We start from the raw sequence: 21,483 nt of genomic DNA, 5'->3' as shown, positions 1-21,483 counted from the left end.
GCCAAAACGTGGGCCTATAATCATCTTGGGCCATTAGCAGGTCTAAACCTATATTTACTGTAGTGACACTGGGCCTCCTATGGGCCGTAGAAACAATGGGCCTTCTACGGTCCATAGAAACAATGGGCCTTCTACCAGCCGTAGAAACAATGGGCCTTCTACGGGCCGTATCATCAATGGGACTTATATGGGCCGTATGATCGATTGGCCAAACATGGGCCAAAAACAGACCGCATTATGGCCGTAAACGGGCTAGAGTTGGAGTCGTCCGTTCATGGGCCGACCATAATGGGCCGTCGTTAATAGGCCGTATTTGATGACGCTATGAAAACGGCCCAACATATTAATGGGACACAAACGGGACGACTGTAACCACGAGCTGAATTTGGTCCACAAGTAGAAAATGGCAGTAACCGGCCGTAAGTAACAGAATTCTGGAAATGAGCCCAAGAATAAATGGGCCCTGAGAAGGCCGAAAGATAACATGGGTATAAAGTGATACACCACGGGCCGCTAATGGGCCAAGAGTTACAAAGGGCCTCATATGGGCTGAAAGACGTCATGGGCCATACATGGGCCGGAACTTAAAATGGGCTGGAATCATATTGGACGGCTCAGATGACGCTACTAGGCCTAATTCGGATAGGTCGTAACGGACCCTGCGTTAGCGGGCTATAAATGGGCTATATGCGAACGGGCCGTTAACAGGCTTTCCTTGGGCCGGCCTGCCACCTTTTGACCAAGTCAAACGGGCTGGACTTTTCACAGTGGGCCTCTGTTGGGCCGTGCCACGTGTCGATGTATCATAGGCGCCTTGGGTCCGATGAGTGGATGACATCTGTCCCAACGGTGAGCCAACAGGTGTTTCCTCCAGCCAATGATGATTTTACACATGGAAAATCCCCATTGGTCGGGGCTATTAGCGGGTTATCGGATCCAAAACCGGACCCGATAGCTTAACGGCGTTTCGTTACGGTGGATGCCACGTGTCGGTCACCCTTGACAAAAGCACTTCTGTGATGCGCGATTTATCGTCATGGAAGTGGACACTTCCGTGATGATAATTTTGGTAATGTCATGGAACACTTCTACGACAGCACAGGTATGACTATCTTGATTCTGTCATAAAATCGTCATGGATGTACATGCATGACAAAAAACACGACCTACTGTGACAAACACGTATCATCACGGAAGTATATTTTTTTGTAGTGATGCATATCAAATATACCTTTCACTTTGCCATCCTTCTTATCCGCCAAATACTTGGGGAAGTTCCGCTTACAGTGACCAGTCCCTTTGCAGTAGAAGCACTCAGTTTCAGGCTTAGGTCCAGACTTGGGCTTCTTCACTTGAGCAGCAACTGGCTTGCCATTCTTCTTGAAGTTCCCCTTCTTCCCTTTGCCCTTTTTCTTGAAACTAGTGGTCTTGTTAACCATCAACACTTGATGCTCCTTCTTGGTTTCTACCTCCGCGGCCTTTAGCATTGCGAAGAGCTCGGGGATTGTCTTATCCATCCCTTGCATATTATAGTTCATCACAAAGCTTTTGTAGCTTGGTGGCAGTGATTGAAGAACTTTGTCAATGACACTATCATCAGGAAGATTAACTCCCAGTTGAGTCAAGTGGTTGTGGTACCCAGACATTCTGAGCATATGTTCATTGACAGAACTATTCTCCTCCATCTTGGAGCTGTAGAACTTATTGGAGACTTCATATCTCTCAATACGGGCATTTACTTGAAATATTAACTTCAACTCTTGGGATATCTCATATGCTCCATGACGTTCAAAATGTCGTTGAAGTCCCGATTCTAAGCCATAAAGCATGGCACACTGAACTATCGAGTAGTCATCGGCTTTGCTCCGCCAGACGTTCTTAACATCATCAGTAGCACCTGCAGCAGGCCTAGCACCCAGCGGTGCTTCCAGGACGTAATTCTTCTGTGCAGCAATGAGGATAATCCTCAAGTTACGAACCTAGTCCGTGTAGTTGCTACCATCATCTTTGAACTTAGCTTTCTCTAGGAACGCATTAAAATTTAAAGGAACAATAGCATGGGCCATTTACCTACAATAACATAGACATGAAAATACTATCAGGTACTAAGTTCATGATAAATTAAAATTCAATTAATCATATTACTTAAGAACTCCCACTTAGATAGACATCCCTCTAGTCAACTAAGTGATCACGTGATCCATATCAACTAAACCATGTCGATCATCACGTGAGATGGAGTAGTTTTCAATGGTGAACATCACTATGTTGATCATATCTACTATATGATTCACGCTCGACCTTTCGGTCTCACTGATCTGAGGCCATATCTGCATATGCTAGGCTCGTCAAGTTTAACCTGAGTATTCTGCTTGTGCAAAACTGGCTTGTAGAGCTTATCACACCCGATCATCACGTGGTGTCTTGACACAATGAACTGTAGCAACGGTGCATACTCAGGGAGAACACTTATACCTTGAAATTTAGTGAGAGATCATCTTATAATGCTACCACCGTACTAAGCAAAATAAGATGCATAAAGGATAAACATCACATGTAATCAATATAAGTGATACGATATGGCCATCATCATCTTGTGCCTTTGATCTCCATCTTCAAAGCACCATCATGATCACCATCGTCACCGGCTTGACACCTTGATTTCCATAGTAGCATCGTTGTCGTCTCGCCAACTATTGTTTCCACGACTATCGCTACCGCTTAGTGATAAAGTAAAGCAATTACATGGCGATTGCATTTTATACAATAAAGCGACAACCATATGGCTCCTGCCAGTTGCCGATAACTTTGTTACAAAACATGATCATCTCACACAACAATTTATATAATCACGTCTTGACCATATCACATCACAACATGCCCTGCAAAAACAAGTTAGACATCCTCTACTTTGTTGTTGCAAGTTTTACGTGGCTGCTATGGGCTTAGTAAGAACCATTCTTACCTACGCATCAAAAACCACAATGATTTTTTGTCAAGTGTGTTGTTTTAACCTTCAACAAGGACCGGGCGTAGTCACACTCGATTCAACTAAAGTTGGAGAAACAGACACCCACTAGCCACCTGTGTGCGAAGCACGTCGATAGGACCTGTCTCATGAACGTGATCATGTAATGTCTGTCTGGGCCGCTTCATCCAACAATACCGCTGAATCAAAGTATGACATGCTGGTAAGCAGTATGACTATTATCGCCCACAACTCTGGTGTGTTCTACTCGTGCATATAACATCTACGTATAGACCTGGCTCGGATGCCACGGTTGGGGAACGCAGTATTTCAAAAAAATTCCTACGATCACACAAGATATATCTAGGAGATGCATAGCAACGAGAGGGGAGAGTGTGTATACGTACCCTCATAGATCGAAAGCGGAAGCGTTAAGTAACACAGTTGATGTAGTCGAACGTCTTCGCGATCCAACCGATCAAGTACCGAATGCACGGCACCTCCGCGATTTGCACATGTTCATCTCGGTGACGTCCCTCGTACTCTTGATCCAGCTGAGGCCGAGGGTGATTTCCGTCAGCAGGACTGCGTGTTGATGGTGATGATGAAGTTACCGATGCAGAGTTTCGCCTAAGCACTACGACAATATGACTGAGGTGGAAAACTGTGGAGGGGGCACCGCACACAGCTAAAGATCAACTTGTGTGTCTATGGGTTGCCCCCTCCCCCGTATATAAAGGAGAGAGGAGGGGAGGGCCGGCCGGCCCCTAGGGCGCGCCCCAAGAGGGGAATCCCTACTCCTAGTAGGAGTAGGTTTCCCTCTTTCCTAGTCCAACTAGGAGAAGAAGGAAGGAGAGGGAGAGGCAGAGGGAAAGAGGGGCCGCGCCCCCTCCCCTTGTCCTATTCGGACTCCCCTTGGGGGGCGCCACCTCCTCGCTGCGTCCCTCTCTCTCCCCTAAGGCCCACTAAGGCCCATAACTTCCCGGGGGGTTCCGGTAACCCTCCGGCACTCCGGTTTTATCCGAAACTATCCGGAACACTTACGGTGTCCGAATAACATGGTCCAATATATCAATATTTATGTCTCAACCATTTCGAGACTCCTCGTCATGTCCGTGATCACATCCGGGACTCCGAACAACCTTTGGTACATCAAATCACATAACTCACAATACATATCGTCATCGAACATTAAGCATGCGGACCCTACGGGTTCGAGAACTATGTAGACATGACCGAGACACATCTCCGGTCAATAACCAATAGCGGAACATGGATGCTCATATTGGTTCCTACATATTCTATGAAGATCTCTATCGGTCAAACCGCATAACAACATATGTTGTTCCCTTTGTCATAGGTATGCTACTTGCCCGAGATTCGATCGTCGGTATCATCATACCTAGTTCAATCTCGTCACCGGCAAGTCTCTTTACTCGTTTTGTAATGCATCATCCCATGACTAACTCATTGGTCACATTGCTTGCAAGGCTCATAGTGATGTGCATTACCGAGAGGGCCCAGAGGTACATCTCCGATACACAGAGTGACAAATCCTAATCTCGATCTATGTCAATTCAACAAACACCATCGGAGACACCTGTAGAGCATATTTATAACCACCCAGTTACATTGTGACGTTTGATAGCACACAAAGTGTTCCTCGGTATTCGGGAGTTGCATAATCTCATAGTCATAGGAACATGTATAAGTCATGAAGAAAGCAATAGCAATAAACTAAATGATCATAGTGCTAAGCTAATGGATGGGTCTTGTCCATCACATCATTCTCTAATGATTTGATCCCGTTCATCAAATGACAGCACATGTCCATGGCTAGGAAACTTAACCATCTTTGATTAACGAGCTAGTCAAGTAGAGGCATACTAGGGACACTTTGTTTGTCTATATATTCACATGTACTAAGTTTCCGGTTAATACAATTTTAGCATGAATAATAAACATTTATCATGATATAAGGAAATATAAATAACAACTTTATTATTTCCTCTAGGGCATATTTGCTCAGTCGTACCCTGTTCTTCAATATGCAGAAGGCACTCTCATCGTCCTCTAGCCAAACGCCGATCAATTGCGGTCTCTAAAAGACCTACTTTTACAATTCTCTAGAGCAACGAGTCTACCCATAAATTTACAAAAGAGCACTTTCGCACAACTTTATTATTGCCTCTAAGGCATATTTGCTTCAGTCGTACCCTGTTCTTCAATATGTAGAAGGCACTCTCATTGTCCTCTAGCCAAACCCCGATCAATTGCGGTCTCTAAAAGACCTACTTTTACAATTCTCTAGAGCAACGGGTCTACCCATAAATTTACAAAAGAGCACTTTCGCACCTATACACATGGACGACGACCTATCCAAAAACATTGTTGATATCCTTCGTTGTCCTGTTGCTACCTTCCCACAATCTTACCTTACCCGGGGCTTCCTCTCTCTACAAAAAACTGAACCTCTCAAACTTGTTTTTTCATCATTGACAAGGTTGACCGCAGGCTTGCTAACTAGAGAGGTCTAATGCTTTCTCTTGTTGGCAGGGCAATCTTGGTTAGAGTGGTGCTTCGGGCACCACCAATTTACATGATGAGTGCTCTTCTGTAGCCCACGGGGACGCTGCAAGAGATAGACAAATGTGTTGGGGAACGTAGCAGAATTTTAAAATTTTCTACGCATCACCAAGATCAATCTATGGAGTCATCTAGCAACGAGGGAGAGAGGAGTGCATCTACATACCCTTGTAGATCACGAGCGGAAGCGTTCAAGAGAACGGGGTTGATGGACTCGTACTCGTCGTGATCCAAATCACCGAAGATCCTAGCGCCGAACGGATGGCACCTCCGTGTTCAACACACGTACGGAGCGAGGACGTCTCCCGCGCCTTGATCCAGCAAGGAGGAGGGAGAGGTTGAGGAAGAGGGCTCCAACAACAGCACGACGGCGTGGTGGTGGTGAAGCTGCACTACTCCGGCAGGGCTTCGCCAAGCTCTTACGGAGGATGAGAGGTGTTGGGGAGGGGAGGGGCTGCGCCTTGGATGTTGTATGCAGCCCTCCCCTTACCCCTCTATTTATAGGGGAAGGAGGAAGGGGGCCGGCCCCCTCTAGATGAGATCTAGAGGGGGGGCGGCAGCCAAGGGGAGGGGGCTTGCCCCCCAAGCAAGGGGGGCACCCCCTTTAGGGTTTCCCCCCCAACCCTAGGCGCATGGGCCCAAGGGGGTGGGATGCGGCCAGCCCATGTAGGGTTGGTTCCCTTTCCTCTACAGCCCATTAGGCCCTCCGAGAGATGTGGCCCCTCCCGGTAGACCCCCGAAACCCCTCTGGTGGCCTCGGTACAATACCGATATGCCCCCGAACCTTTCCGGTGACCGTATGTCAACTTCCTACATATAAATCTTCACCTCCGGACCATTCCGGAACTCCTCGTGATGTCCGGGATCTCATCCGGGACTCCGAACAACATTCGGTAATCACATACAAGTCTTCCTAACAACCCTAGCGTCACTGAACCTTAAGTGTGTAGACCTTACGGGTTCGGGAGACATGCAAACATGACCGAGACGACTCTCCGGTCAATAACCAACAGCGGGATCTAGATACCCATGTTGGCTCCCACATGCTCCACGACGATCTCATCGGATGAACCACGATGTCGAGGATTCAATCAATCCGTATACAATTCCCTTTGTCAATCGGTACGTTACTTGCCCGAGACTCGATCGTCGGTGTCCCAATACCTTGTTCAGTCTCGTTACCGGCAAGTCACTTTACTCGTACCGTAATGCATGATCCCGTGATCAACCACTTGATCACATTGAGCTCATTATGATGATGCATTACCGAGTGGGCCCAGAGATACCTCTCCGTCATACGGAGTGACAAATCCCAGTCTCGATTCGTGCCAACCCAACAGACACTTTCAGAGATACCTGTAATGTACCTTTATAGTCACCCAGTTACGTTGTGACGTTTGGCACACCCAAGGCACTCCTACGGTATCCGGGAGTTGCACAATCTCATGGTCTAAGGAAATGATACTTGACATTCAGAAAAGCTACAGCAAACGAACTACACGATCTTTGAGCTAAGCTTAGGATTGGGTCTTGTCCATCACATCATTCTCCTAATGATGTGATCCCGTTATCAATGACATCTAATGTCCATAGTCAGGAAACCATGACTATCCTTTGATCAACGAGCTAGTCAACTAGAAGCTCACTAGGGACATGTTGTGGTCTATGTATTCACACATGTATTACGATTTCCGGATAACACAATTATAGCATGAACAATAGACAATTATTAATTATCATGAACAATGAAATATAATAATAACCATTTTATTATTGCCTCTAGGGCATATTTCCAACAAAACGTTGTAGGGAATTTTTGGGATGGGCAGTAAAAATTTACCCGTGGACGGTGTATAGTGGTTTGGGATTTGGTGTGCGCACCTTTCTCTCATGGGGGTCTATGCTTCTCCTCTCTCAAACACATGAACTTATGCTTACTGCTAAGGCATCTTTCCAAGACTCGCGAGAATGACACTAACTCAAACACATCCTACATTGTCTCTAAATATGGCTGATCCACCGCTCGTGACCTTGGGGCTCCAGACAATTCCCACACTCTTATCTAGCTTGACGTAATTAAGGGGCTGGACTTATTCCGTTCCATCACTACGATTAAGCTTGGGAGTGGTATCACCACCTCCTTCCGGTATGACCTATGGCTTTCGAACTCTATCACTACCTTGGTGCAACAATTTCCAACTCTTCTTTCTCACTCCGACATGCAACATGCTTTAGTTCCCTGGGTGCATGCTAACCCCAACCTCAACCTTAACCTTACCAATAGACTCTCTCACGTCATTGGATGTGAACTAATTGCTATGCACATTACTATGGTCTCGGTTAACTTGAACTTGCGGGTTGCTGATAAAAGAGTTACTATGCAGGGGGCAAATCTCTAAGCACCAAGCTAGCATACAGAGCCGTCTAGAGTTTGCAGCCGCCTGATCGAATGGTCATTGCTATCTAGAAAAACTACGTGCCAAACAAATGCAGAATTTTCATTTGGCTGGCACACAAGGACCGTCTGGACACCAATGAGAGGCGCTTCCGTCGGACTATTGCTATTACATGCCCTCTTTGCAACCAACACGAGAACATCAATCATCTTCTATTCAATTGCCAACTACTAAAACCCTTTTGTGATGAGCTAGGCAGCTTACATGATGGCACCCCTCAAAATCTCCAACATTTGTGGCATGAGTCTATGTTTAAGAAAATTCAATCAATGGTGATCATTTGGAATATTTGGAAACGAAGAAATGAAAATTGTTTTAAAGGCATGCGAATTAATGGCCTACAAACATTGCTAGAGCCGCGCCTGATGATCTGCAATTGTGGGCCGGCCGATGCAAAAATACTCAGAAGCAGATCCTGCTCCGTGACTAGGGTATAAATGTTATTCCACTTAGCCGCGAGATTGTAATGTAATGGCTAATTACCCCCCCCCCCCCTTATGCAACTCTAATTCATCGCTGTATTGATCGGATTGAATGGGTAATAAAGTGGTTTAGGTCGGCATAAGCCCGCCGTTGGTGCATAAAAAACATTCATTGCCTTGGACTTCTTATAGGGAATTGAATAGGAGGTCGGAGCTCATGTTTGGTAACTCCCACGCATGGAGAAAAACACTCATTGTGTTGGACTTCTTAAAGGAAATTGAATGTGAGATTGGAGCTCATGTCTAGAAACCTCCAATTCTTGGGGAAAAGGGGGTTCCTAAATTCCTAAATCATTTTATGGTATGTTCCTACTGTCCAAATGGCATCCATGGGAAATTCCTATGCAATCTCAGTTATATGCAATTATATTTGTTTTAACGTAGGTCTAAAGGGAACTCTAGTTATTCAAATCCAAGATATAACACTACAATAGTTTCATTAACTCTAATCATTCTAAGATACGACACCAAATTAGTTTCCCTAGCTCCAACCATTCTAAGATACAACACCAAATTAGTTTCCCTAGCTACAATCATTCTAAGATACAATCATACAACACCAAATTAGTTTCACTAGATTCATCATAGAATGTATATTTCATACTATGTATATTTGATGTTGTATATATTAGAATATGTTCTATATATTGGGTCAAACTTAAAGAAGTTTGACTGAGCGCAAGGCTATAACTTCAAGTAATCTAGAACAGAGAGAGTATTTTGTATTTATTTCATACATGATGTTGGAGCTATGTATGTCTAGTGTGTGCGTGCAATGTATAATGTTCAGTGCAGAACTATTTTTAGCCTAAAGTAATTTGTGTTTTCTTCCAATCGTTTCTAGTAGAAAATAATTTGTACTATTTTCTTTCAGCAGATTCCACTCAAACAATATACCTTTTGAGGACTAGATATAGAGCCATCTAGGAATCTTTGTGGGCAAACTTGGTTCACTTAAGTTTCCGACCCATTGCTGAAACCCGACCCCCCCCCACCCACCTACCCCGGTCTGTCCAGCCACCCACATACAAAAAAGAGTGCCTAGAGCGCAGATGCCTGAATACTTAAAAATTGTAGTTGACTCCAACCGACCGTTGGATTGTCAATCCTATGGATGCTTGTTTTCTTCAACCTTCAGCCAACCGCCGCCCCGTCGATACCCAACCTTCACCACCGCTCATCCTATCGTCACCCCACCCATACTCTCCGGTGACGAAACCGCCCACCCCCAAACTATAACCACCCGCAACATGAAGCTCTGTCCTCGGTTCTGCTCCGTGGCCTCGGTCTCCGCATTTGAGGAACGTGAATCACAAACAATTTGCACGGTCTACAAATCGATGAAGACTCCATGAATTTGCAGTCGCCTAACTCTTAGCACAACTGGAAAAAGAACTATAGGTTGGGTGGTTGAAAGTTGAAAAGTCAAAAGTAGAGCCGAACAAAGCATCCACTAGATCGGAGTGATAAGATGTGCACGGGTGCTTTTGGACCGACCATGGCCCTCCCAGCTACGCACACCTGATGTGGACGTCGTTTAAGTCGATAGCAAAAGAGTTTATCCCAAATCAGCATCATCTGATTGCTACCGGTGCGGCGGATAGAATACACCTTTTTTTGTCCGTGATGAGGTAACTTCTATTGGCAGAAAAATAATAACTTGGATGAATAAAGGCATATCCACTTCCAGGTTGTCCGGCACCAGTAACTTCAAGGAGTTTCTATTTGGAGAATCAAGACATTTTTATCCGCCTTGTTCGCATTCCAGAGCTGTGCAAAGCAGAATGACAGATTATTCCAGAACTGTTTCTTGCTAAAAATGACTGATTATTCTAAGCTAGCTGTGCACCAGAGGCAAAAGAACTGCAGCTCTGCAGTGAATTTCAGATTCCATGGAACAAACCGGGGGTTTCTTTTCTTCTGCACACTTGATACAGTTGTACAGTTGTAGCATATATGTTTAGGCACACTTGATACAGTTGTACTACAAAGGCTTTCACACAGCGAACCTACTGGAAATGTTCGATGTCCTCCAGAAAAAGCGGAAACTATTCTGTTCGAATCTAATGAATGGCAGAGCTTCCAGAAAAACTAGCTGTAAGCGAACCCATTTACATCAGCAACAGTTCTTAGCATTCGCCCCAGATTGACGAGCTGAGGAATGACTCTTCAGCTTGATGAAATTCCAGATTTGTGTTGTATTGTGTATAAAATCCATGACATAGCTTGCTCGTTTGGCATCTCTCAAGTCCATGTTGTAAAGTGCTTTTCTTAGACATATCAATGATGAGGACAGCAGGGGGTAAGCGTTGCCTATAATAAAAAATTAAGACAATCAGTACTCAGTTTCCAGGTTCATATTTACATTAGAAGGGAGAAAAACTGTCTGTATCGCTGGTGACCCCAAAACATACATGTTGCAATGCATGTTCAATGATTTTGTGATAATGCCACATGCGCACAACCTTTAAATACTGGTTGGTTCAAGATAAGCCAATGAGCTCATGGATTGGCGACGTGAGCAATCCATATCTTGGAATCTACTCCCTCCGTTCCTAAATATAAGTCTTTTTAGACATTTCAAATGGACTACAACATACGGATGTATGTAGACATATTTTAGAGTGTAAATTCACTCATTTTGCTCCGTCTAGTCACTTGTTGGAATCTCTAAAAAGACTTATATTTGGAAACGGAGGGAGTATTTGTCTTTTTAGAGATTTCAAATGGACTACCACATACGGATGTATATAGACATATTTTAGAGTGTAGATTCACTCATTTTGCTCCGTATGTAGTCACTTGTTGAAATCTCTAGAAAGACAAATATTTAGGAACGGAGGGAGTAATCAGCAGCTAGAACAACACATATTTCTTACCTTGTGCAGTTTGTAACATAGTAATTCTTTTAAATTTCTTACAAATTACAAATTTGCAATTCCAGGGTATCTATGACATATATATTTGTATGGTCTTTCTAATGTAGTGAAAGGCCCCACCTATAGAAGCACAATATCTTTAAACAAAAAAAACTGTACCTCCTGAATATATCTGTCACGATTTGAATTTTTTTGCTATTTACAAAGTATACATATGTTAGAGTACGTAATGGGCCTAATGGCCTGGGCTGGCGGTATAGCCCGTTAGTCTTAGGGTTAATTAGAGATAAGGGTCGCTTTCTTAGGGGTCAAGTAAGCCTTGCTTGGGAGTCAAGTAAACCTCTCTATATAAAGAGAGGAGATGTATCAATCTAATCAAGCAAGAATTAAGAAGGAAATCCCTTCCATCTTGCCCGGCCGTGGGCAAAAGGCCCCCGGCAGGCCCTCTCGCGCCCTCCTTCTAGCAGCGCCATAACAATTTGATATCAGCTAGCTTCGGTTCGATCATGTCTTCACTGCCGCCCAACCCGTCTCTTCCGCTGCCGGTCACGACCGATCGCCCCGCTCCTGCCCGCGCCGGGATCCTCCGTCGCGCCCGCCCCCGTCGTCCTCACCCCGGAGGTGTCCGGGGTGCTGCGGGACCTAACACAGGCGGTCCAGGAGATCCATCTGTTCTTGGCCAGGTCCTATGGGCCGCACCCAGCTGCGCCGCCCATCACCGCCACCACGCCGCCGTGGCAGCCGCCGCACTCGCCGGGCTGCTGCAGCAGCCGCTGCAGCTGCCATCCATCGCCCCGTCCTGGCTGCCGTGCCAGGCGGCATCCGCCGCGCTCGTCGGGCTGCTGCAGCAGCCGCTGCAACTGCCATCCACCGCCACCACCGCCCCGTCCTGGCTGTCGTGGCAGCCGCCGCGCTCATCAGGCCGCTGCAGCAGCTTCCATCCACCGCCCCGCCCTGGCTGCAGTGGCAGCCACCGCTCCTGGTGACCTCCGCCGCGCCCGGCGCTCCGCCGCAGCTGCCACTGCAACTGCAGCAGCCATCACCGGTCAGCTCCGGCCCCGCATCGACCGCGCCGACGGGAGTCCCGATCCACCAGATCAAGTTCCCGCCGTCGCCATCACCGCTTCCCCAGGGCGTCCCCATCCAGCAGATCAAGCTTCCGCCGTCGCCGTCACCGCTTCCAGCTTGGATCACTACCCGCCACGTGTCGGCGACGGTGAGGCTGCAGGCTGCTGCACGCGGCCTCCTAGCGCGTCGGCGTGTGCGGGAGTTGCGTGGTCTGCAGCTGCCGCTCCTCCCAGTTGCGCTTCGCTGCGCAAAGGACCTCGATCTCGTCCGCTGCGTCGGGGATCTTGGGCATGCTGTTTTCCCCACGGACAACGCCCTCAAAGTCTGCGACATCGGCGATTGGGGAGGCGCACCCCTCCTCGCCATTGTCCATCGACAACCCTCCACTCTTCTATGTGCGGTGCCGACCAACAGCCGTCCGGCGGGGAGAAGGCATGGTGTCACCGACAAGAGCGCACCGCGTAGCACCACTGCATTCCGCCGCCGGCCGCCGCGAGGGCGCCTCTGCTGGTCGCTCTTGCGACCACTTCCAGGTGGCCATACATATGCACTGTTTTTGTCCAGATGGTGTCCATGGGATCCAGGTGGCTGTACACGTGCACGTCCGACGTGCGGATGGTATCCACTTTTTGTTAAGAGGTCCAAAATAAATCATCCCAGTCCATTTCAGGTTGAGAGTAATAAAACAAGCCGAGATGTAAAAGGCTTGTTTTTAGGTGTTAGGTTGGTGTTGCCTCGAGTCATGGTTATAAGTTGGTTAGGCTGCAGCTTGAGGACAAGCTGCATGTCCAGGTGGGGTGTAGTGTTAGAGTACGTAATGGGCCTAATGGCCTGGGCTGGCGGTATAGCCAGTTAGTCTTAGGGTTAATTAGAGATAAGGGTCGCTTTCTTAGGGGTCAAGTAAGCCTTGCTTGGGAGTCAAGTAAACCTCTCTATATAAAGAGAGGAGATGTATCAATCTAATCAAGCAAGAATTAAGAAGGAAATCCCTTCCATCTTGCCCGGCCGTGGGCAAAAGGCCCCCGGCAGGCCCTCTCGCGCCCTCCTTCTAGCAGCGCCATAACAACATAAGCAATAGATGACACTAAAATACATGAAAGTTGAGAAAGTCGTGTGTAAGACGTGAGATGCCCACAACATGGTATGGTCGTTGACTCAAAAACAATTCTCAAAACTAGTGTGAAAGTGTGCTTCAAATCTGAAACTGCAACTGTTGGAGGTTATTACGTACAAACAGGTGGTAAGACGGACTTGTATAATACAAACTTTAGATTCTGGTAGACTAGATCAATCACTCAAACTACTAAAAGTTACTCATATTCTTTAAAGACAAACTATACAGAATGATGACACATAAATATCCAACTTTTCTTACTTATAGAGCATGTATCTACCAGTGTACACTGACAAAACTTTATGGTTGGAGCATTAAAAATAATGTAACAAAGCAGTCTGTTAACTTGATAATCCAAACACATGGTGTGAACAGAACGCTGGAAAGCGAGGACTCAATAACTTACTTTGCAAGTTTGAAACACTCAGTTTATAAATGGTAACCCCGAGTGCACTTTCCGTGCATATTCTTCATATTGAGAGCCAAAAAATTGCCTCAAGAAAAATTCTTCATATCTGCTCTCGAGTGAAGGGGTCACAATAAAAACTGTAGAAGAAGCACACAAAATAATATACTTAACTCTTATATGAAATATTCACATTAATTGGGCACATTCTGACAATGGGGAGCCTAGGATATAGAGGTAGAAATATGGTTCTTTTAGAAGGATACGGTATCCGCTTTGCAAAGAAACGCCACAACACCAATGCAAATACAACTGTAGATACTGGATTGCACAGCATAACCTGCGTTCCAACTGCCCATAGAAGAAAGCCTGAATACCCAGGATGCCGCATAAATCTGTACAATTAAGAACATACTTTAGCAGCTATAACCAGTTAGTTTTCTGTTCCTATGATAATCATATCCTATGAACCAAAGGTCTTATGCAGAACTATCACCATGTTTTTTATGTTGCAACGAAAAAAATGCTTAAGTTGGAGCACATGCAGAGGAAGGCAACAACATTACTCAAGACTATAAATGTTGAATTGTGATGCAAGTACCTATAAATTCCATGAGTTACCAACTGATGCTGGTCTTCATACTGAATCCGTATAACATGTGTAAAGGCACGTCCAGCTGTTACAACAGCAATTTTACGAATAATTTCACCAACAAGCACCATCAGAAGGCCAATATTACTGACAAACAGATACCCTTTTATTTCTGGGAAGAAAAGACTTTCTGTCAGGTGTTCCACCATTGCAAAACTCATTGCCAAAACATACTGCTTGCTGATAAGAAGTGCTGCATCAGAAGCACCTTAATTAGCTCACAACATGGTCACGCAGTTACATAATGCAAATTACAATTAAATGGTAAAGAAAGAAGATAAATGAAATAAAGAAGCGGATGCCAATCTATGCATGGTAGTGTTCTTTCAGGGGCTCTTTGGATTTGAGCCAACAGCTGCCAGCAAAAAAGTTGGCGTTGACTGAATGTTGGGCATATGTTTGGATGAGCACCAATTATTTGGCTCGCCAACGCTGCATGGCCTTCCTCAGTTCACTTTCACGCCAAACCATGGGTGAGACGCCGGCGAGCAAATAGCTAGCCAATTTTTTGGCGTGCCCGTGATTTGGCTGGGCTAGTATGGGCAACATCCAAACAGCCCCTCATATTCTTTTTGACCATCTTATGTGTCAAGTTGATAACCTATGATTATGAATTTTCTGATTGTGCTAGTATCCAATCAAATAGAGATCTGAAGGACTGGAGTATCACCAAAGAACTAGCCATGGATAGGGGTGCATGGAAGCTTGCTATCACCAGAACCATGAGTTGGTTGCGAGATACTATGGGTTTCAGATCTAGCCTCCCCCGACTTGTTTGGGACTAAAGGCTTTCTTGTTGTTGTTGAACTAAAAGAGTTTAGAGCCAGAGTTAAGTGAACTAAAAAATGCAAGTTGAACAAATCAAGTTTGAATAACTATTTTTAATCATCCCCAATTTGTACTATATATGAAGATAAATACTTATGATGGCTTATGAAGCACTTAATTAGGAAATTAATTCATCAGGCATATTAAAACTTAATTGGTAAAATACTACTCTGTAGAGGCACTCAAATTGTACTTTCTGATTTTGGAGTTTGACCTCAACCTTCATGTCAGCCCATTGGTACTCATTCTTTCTGAGAAACGAGTGGTGCTCGGTTGGCTAGAGCACACGTCTGTAAGCTTACTCACCCGCGTTCAAGGCGCAGACTCTGCATGATGCCTTGTTTCTTCTAAAAGGCCGACATGGGAGCTAGTCTCCATGGGTCAAAAAAAAAAGATGCTTGCTCTTTCTTATCCCCTAAATTTATCACAGTATAGTACTCGGTAGCTTCGTTCTGTTGAGTTCTTAAGCTAAACAGAAAAATTCTTACAATTGCATATAGATCGGACAGCGCAGGTATACCATGGTTGTTTTTCAGTTAAATGCTAGGTAAGAAGAAATTGCCGAGACCATGACACCGATAATTATGCAAATAGGGGAACTGCCAAAGCATGCATTCTGCCAATTCCTCTCAAGTCATCTCAACTATCTAAACAAAATCAAACCACACCAGCAGCAATCCAATTGGATCAGACGAAACGACACATATTGACATCCTCATGGCCCCACATATGTGCTTCACATAACCACATGTTAACCAGGGCGCTGTAATCTAAGCATATAGGAGTACTATACAAGAATCATGTGCATCGGTAGCACCTTCTCTACTCTCTACCAGTAGTAGCATCTAGACAATCTCACGAGCACCGTCTCAGGACGGCAAAGATGGGGGCCGAAGAGGCGATTCACTCACAGGTGGCGGTGACGTTGCTGTGGCCGTGGAAGGCGGCGGCGAGGACGTACTCGGAGCCGTGGAAGAAGGCCAAGGCGGCCGCGAACTGCCACGCCTGCGTCCGCGCCGCCATGGGCACAGCGGGGATCTGGGGACCGGAGCTTGCGCTGGGGCTCAGGGCTTGGGCAGCGGGAAGAGATGCTTGGCGTTGGAGAGGTGCCGGGAGGGGGAGATGCCGCATGCGGAAGCTTTTACTGAGGACCTGGACGGGGACCGGAAAAGCTCGGGGCGGCCACGGCGTCGGCGAGGCGAAGCTGTCGGGCCGCCGGGATGGATAGAGAAAGGGGCGACTCCTATTCCCCGACCCACGCGGTGGAAAGCAAGGTAAACGCACGGGACTTTGGGCCGGCCCATGTAGGGGCGGGGCGCCCCTGCTTTTATATCCTTTCGTTTTTTTATGTTTTTTTTTGCTTCATTAAAAATGTTCGGAATTTCAAACAAAACTCGTATCTCAAAATCTTCACGAATTTTAAAAATGTTCGTGATTTTGATGAATATGATCATGGATTTTAAAATGTTTGTAAATTCAAAAAATGTTCATGCTTTTGAAAATAATTCATGAATTCAAAAAATGTTTTCGAATTTGGAAAACATTCGTGAATTCAAAAAACGTTCATGGGTTCTGAGAAAATGTTCACAAATTTAAAAAAGTGTTCTAAAATTTATAAAAATGTTTGCGAAATAAAAAATTGTTCATAATTTCAGAAACTATTCATGAATTTGTAAAAACAAATTGAATTCAACAAAATGTTCACGACTTCAAAAAATGACCGCGGATCTGTAAAACTGTTCACAAAATGTAACGAATTTGTAAAAAAAATTACGTGTTTTTTCTTTCAGCTCGGGTTTTTTCTTCTAAATTTTACAGTTGTGTTTCTCGCGGAAGCAAAATTGTACCTCTGTGGAGGAAAAACAAACACGTTTTCCCTTTTCAAGTTGTGCTTCTCGCAAAAGAAGCATGCGCCTCCATGAAAAAATTGTGCCTCTCGCAACAGAAAGAAAAAACATGTTTTATCTCTCTTTTGATAGGCAAATCTGTGCCTCTCGCGGTTCCCTTTCCGAGTGTGCCTCTCGTGGAAGTGAACCTGTGCCCTCACGAGAAGCAAATTTGTACCTCTCGTGTAAGAGAAAAAAATATGTTTTCATGCAAAAAAAAGGATGTTCAAAACCTAGGGAAAAACTAGGCAAAAATCAAGAAGTCATAAAAACAAAAACAAAATAAAAAACCCGAAAACGCGTATAGAAAAATAAAAAATCCAGAAAAATGCCCAGTAGGCGACATGTGGCGGCGGCGCTCTCCCTATGCGATGCCCAATCCTATTTGCCACCAGCGGTCGACAAATAGATTTTTTAGGTGAGGTCGACAAATAGTTATCGCTTTGCTGAAGCAAGCTTTCAGTTGGGCTGGCCCAAGTATGGATTTGCGTGATGTTTTCTTCGATGTTTCTTGCGTTTTTCGTTTTTCTTATGTGGTTTTTGCTTCCGTTTTCTTCACTATTTTGTTTGGTTTTCAGTGGTTTCATTCCCTTTTTTTGATTTTTGTGTTTTGGCTCCTTTTTTATTTTTTTCGTTTTGGTTCCTTTTTTCGGTTTCTTCACTGTTTTTGTTTTGTTTTCAGTGGTTTCTTTGTATGGCGCTGAGTGTTGATCGACTAAAAGGCGACATGTTCAGCGGTTAGGTGTCGCGGAGATGTGCATGTTAAGATGGATGTGTGGCCACACAAGAAAGGGCATATAGTTCGGAATAGCGATATACGAGATAGAGTTGGGGTAACACCGACTGAAGAGAAGCTTGGCCAACATCGTCTCATATGGTTTGGGCATATTCAGCGCAGACCTCCAGAAGCTCTAGTGCATAGCAGACGGCTAAAGCGTGCACATGATGTCAAAAAGGCTAGGGTAACCCGTACTTGACATGGGAGGAGTACGTAAAAGAGAGATCTGAAGGACTGGAGTATCACGAGAGGACTAGCCATGGACAGGGGTACGCTTCTAATATCGAGGCACATAGCCTCGCTAAGCATACTTTAGGACTTTCTTTCAGACGCCATTTATGGCTCCTCGATACTCCGGACCTAAGTTGTATCTCAATGTATTTGGACTATGGTTAATAAATAAAGTGTGTTTAGAATAAAAAAATATTGGTTACAACGCTTGATCGGCTCATGCCATCGCCAATTTTGAAGAAAAAATATCGCTTGCCTGACTACTATGTCAAAAACTAGGCGGTTTTCTTTTGTTAATTATTTCTTAAAAATGTTTGTGTATTTTTAAAAGGTGAGAATGTCAAAAAATGTTCATCTATTCAAAATTGATTGCGGGTTTGAAAATGTTGGCGAATTCGATAAATGTTCATGGATGTGAAAAAGAAACAGGATTAAAAAATCCATTGATTTGAAAAGGTGTTCACAAATTTGGAAAATATCCATTCATTCAAAATATGTTCACAGATTTGAAAAAAAAATCATGAATTTGAAAAAATTTGTGAGTTTAAAAAGTTCATGTATTTAATAAATATTCAAAAAATTGTGGAAGAGTTTGCATAAAAAAATCACGTATTTAAAAAAATGTTCGGAGATCTGAAAAATGTTCAGATATTTGAAAATAAAATCACAGGTGGAAAATGTTCACGAAATTTTAATGAGGCAAACAATAAAAGGAAAATAGAGTAAAAAATGAAAAAAGGAATGTAAACTGAAAAACCTGAACAAAGCCCAATCCAAAAGAAACCAGAAAACTCAACCCTAAAACTGAAAGGCCAAAACCATTGAGGGAAAAATAAAGAACATGAGTCGACCCCGTTAGAACTGACAAATGAATGGTTGTGTGAGCTCCATGTACCGAAGAGCCCAAAATCGGCGCTTTAAGCACTAAATAGGGCTTTTCTTCCCTCGGCCTTCAAAAAAAGCATATAGAGTCTTAGGATAGCATGGATTTGATATCACATAAATAGGTAAAATGTAATTCTTGAAAAAAAGAAAGAAATAAGATTGAGGAGAACTATGAATTCTTATGTGATTTTAAAACAATGAAAACATTGTGAGATGTGCCTTTTGAGAGTGCGTAGGAAATAAACACAAGTAGTATTGGTAATCGAGGAGAGACTGTAGAGTGAGATAGAGTAAAAGTGCATTGGATTTCCCCGGGGAGAAACAAAATGAGGTTTAAGCTCATATTGAGATTCCTATGGAACGGAGGTCATATAAATAGATTTCACAATAATTTAGTAGTCCCAATCCGCTAACGGTCTATGAAAATCCTACAATTCAAAGATCCCCATAATGTTCGCTTCATGGGACACCTACAAACCTGTGTGTTCTTCATTAAAAAAGTTAGGTTGTGTTTTATAGAAAAACCTACACAACCGTGACATCACCAATAAACAATCCCCTTACCTAGGAGCAAGATACTTATGATAATAGGGAGGAAATGGCTCTTGCTCAGGAGTCTAACTCTAGGTCTAGCGTAATTTCTAGAATCAACATCATTTTCTCTATACGTTTTTAGTCGTATCTTCATATAAAATCAATTTATGAGACTCATAATCATCTGTGTTACTCAATTGTTAGCCATAAACAAATTAGATAAGCGGATGATCATAACTACTTCTATATTTTTGGATGCCATGCTTCTCTTTCGACAATCTATTGACCATTTTTGAGGAGCAGTGAAATTGTAACATGGTTCTTATCATGGTCCAGCTTGACACATGAGAAGTTTGCCATGTTCCCAGGGCTATCATCATGGTCAAGACTCACAAGGAAATAAATAGCAGCAACAGCTCATCATGAAGTGTGTGAGCAAGTTTTTCCGCATCATATAGGTCTAGGAAGTCACAAGTCAGCAACAACAGGGTATTTCCTTAATATTCTACTCCCTCCGTTCCTAAATATAAGTCTTTGTAGAGATTCACTAGATGGACTACATACGGAACAAAATGAATGAATCTAAACTTAAAATGCATCTATATACATCCGTAAATGATTCATAGTGAAATCTCTACAAAGACTTATATTTAAGAACGGAGGGAGTATAATCCAGTCAAATATTCTTTCGTATGACCGTTTCTCGAAGTGCCTCGAACATAAAAACATCAAAGAATATGATAAAAGAGCAATGGAGAGGAGGAAGGTGCATGAGACGCCCATAATTGGATGGCAGTGATGCGCGGTCAACCCACCACGTAACCTGTTTTAACCCATGCGTACAATGCATATCACCCAAACAAAAGTACAGAAGAATCTAGATAAGCAAGGAGACTCGATGCTTAGTGAAGAACAATCTCTTGGCGTGTGGGTGGAGTTATGCGTGCGCACTTGTACTTCCACGTAATTGGCATGGTTATTAGGTTGACCGATTCAACTTTGAACACAGTCGAGTGGACACACGGATACGGTGGCGGCGCCTCACCATCTCGTCTGCGCCCGCTTGTAATAAAAAAAAGGGGGGGAGGAAAAGGACAAACGGTGCATGTGCATGCCACCAGCCACCTGGACCGGGTTCACGGGACAATGCGCCATGTCACCTGGACAGCTTTATCGGCAGAATCCACGACGGGACAGGCAGCCGGCCTACCTCGCACGCCACTGACACGCGGGCTCCACGGGCACACCCACGCGCCCCCTACGTCGCGACGCGCGGGGCCAGCAGGCAGGCAACGCATCCACCCTTCATTGTCAACCACGCGCCCGCCGTTGGATACATCGCGCGCGTCCCCTGAGGCCTGAGCTGACCACTGACACGTATGGCCCACGCGCAGACACGCCCACACCGAGGTCTCACGGCTAAAAACAACGGCCAGCGTAGCGCAGCGCAGTCAGCCGGAATAAAATTAAAAAAAGCCCGAGAGGGGAGACGCCTAGGAGCAGGCGAGTAACAAAAAACGGGAAGGTTGGTTGGTGCTTATCCTCCCATTAACCAGTCGTCGATAATCAAACACCCAATCGCCATCGCCCGCCCACAGTATCCTCTCTCCACACGACGGGAAAACAAAACAAAACAGGGGGCAGAAGAGGGGGATTTGATGATAACCCCCCCAGTTCATGTCACTTTGATCATAACCCCCCCTTTGTTCACTGACATGTGGGACCAGACC

The 21,483-nt window shown here is 44.7% G+C and overlaps 1 protein-coding gene across 1 annotated transcript; it reads right to left on the bottom strand.

Annotated features, from left to right (window-relative positions):
• Window positions 1–10,347: 10,347 nt before the first annotated feature.
• On the bottom strand, window positions 10,348–16,681 carry LOC119356308 (probable protein-S-isoprenylcysteine O-methyltransferase). The gene is made up of 5 exons (XM_037623251.1): window positions 16,351–16,681; window positions 14,561–14,804; window positions 14,226–14,354; window positions 13,960–14,068; window positions 10,348–10,805 (listed from the first exon to the last, which is right to left on the bottom strand). The coding sequence occupies exons 1-4, from the start codon at window positions 16,568–16,570 to the stop codon at window positions 13,978–13,980; spliced, it is 684 nt and encodes a 227-aa protein (XP_037479148.1). The 5' UTR covers window positions 16,571–16,681; the 3' UTR covers window positions 10,348–10,805; window positions 13,960–13,977.
• Between the last annotated feature and the right edge of the window lie 4,802 nt (window positions 16,682–21,483).

Source organism: Triticum dicoccoides, chromosome 2A (assembly GCF_002162155.2).
Source record: "Triticum dicoccoides isolate Atlit2015 ecotype Zavitan chromosome 2A, WEW_v2.0, whole genome shotgun sequence".
Classification (NCBI taxonomy): domain Eukaryota; kingdom Viridiplantae; phylum Streptophyta; class Magnoliopsida; order Poales; family Poaceae; genus Triticum; species Triticum dicoccoides.
The sequence above is the reverse complement of the archived record's forward strand: the minus strand, read 5'-3'. Positions and strand labels throughout refer to the sequence as shown.

What these genes read in the sequence shown, in the direction of transcription:
- LOC119356308 (XM_037623251.1), bottom strand. Translation starts at nt 16,570, where the DNA reads ATGCGGCATCTCCCCCTCCCGGCACCTCTCCAACGCCAAGCATCTCTT. An exon ending in GTAACTCATGGAATTTATAG is followed by an intron (nt 14,355 to 14,560) that starts GTACTTGCATCA and finishes TTAATTGTACAG; the next exon opens with ATTTATGCGGCATCCTGGGT. An exon ending in TTCTTTGCAAAGCGGATACC is followed by an intron (nt 14,069 to 14,225) that starts GTATCCTTCTAA and finishes ACTCGAGAGCAG; the next exon opens with ATATGAAGAATTTTTCTTGA.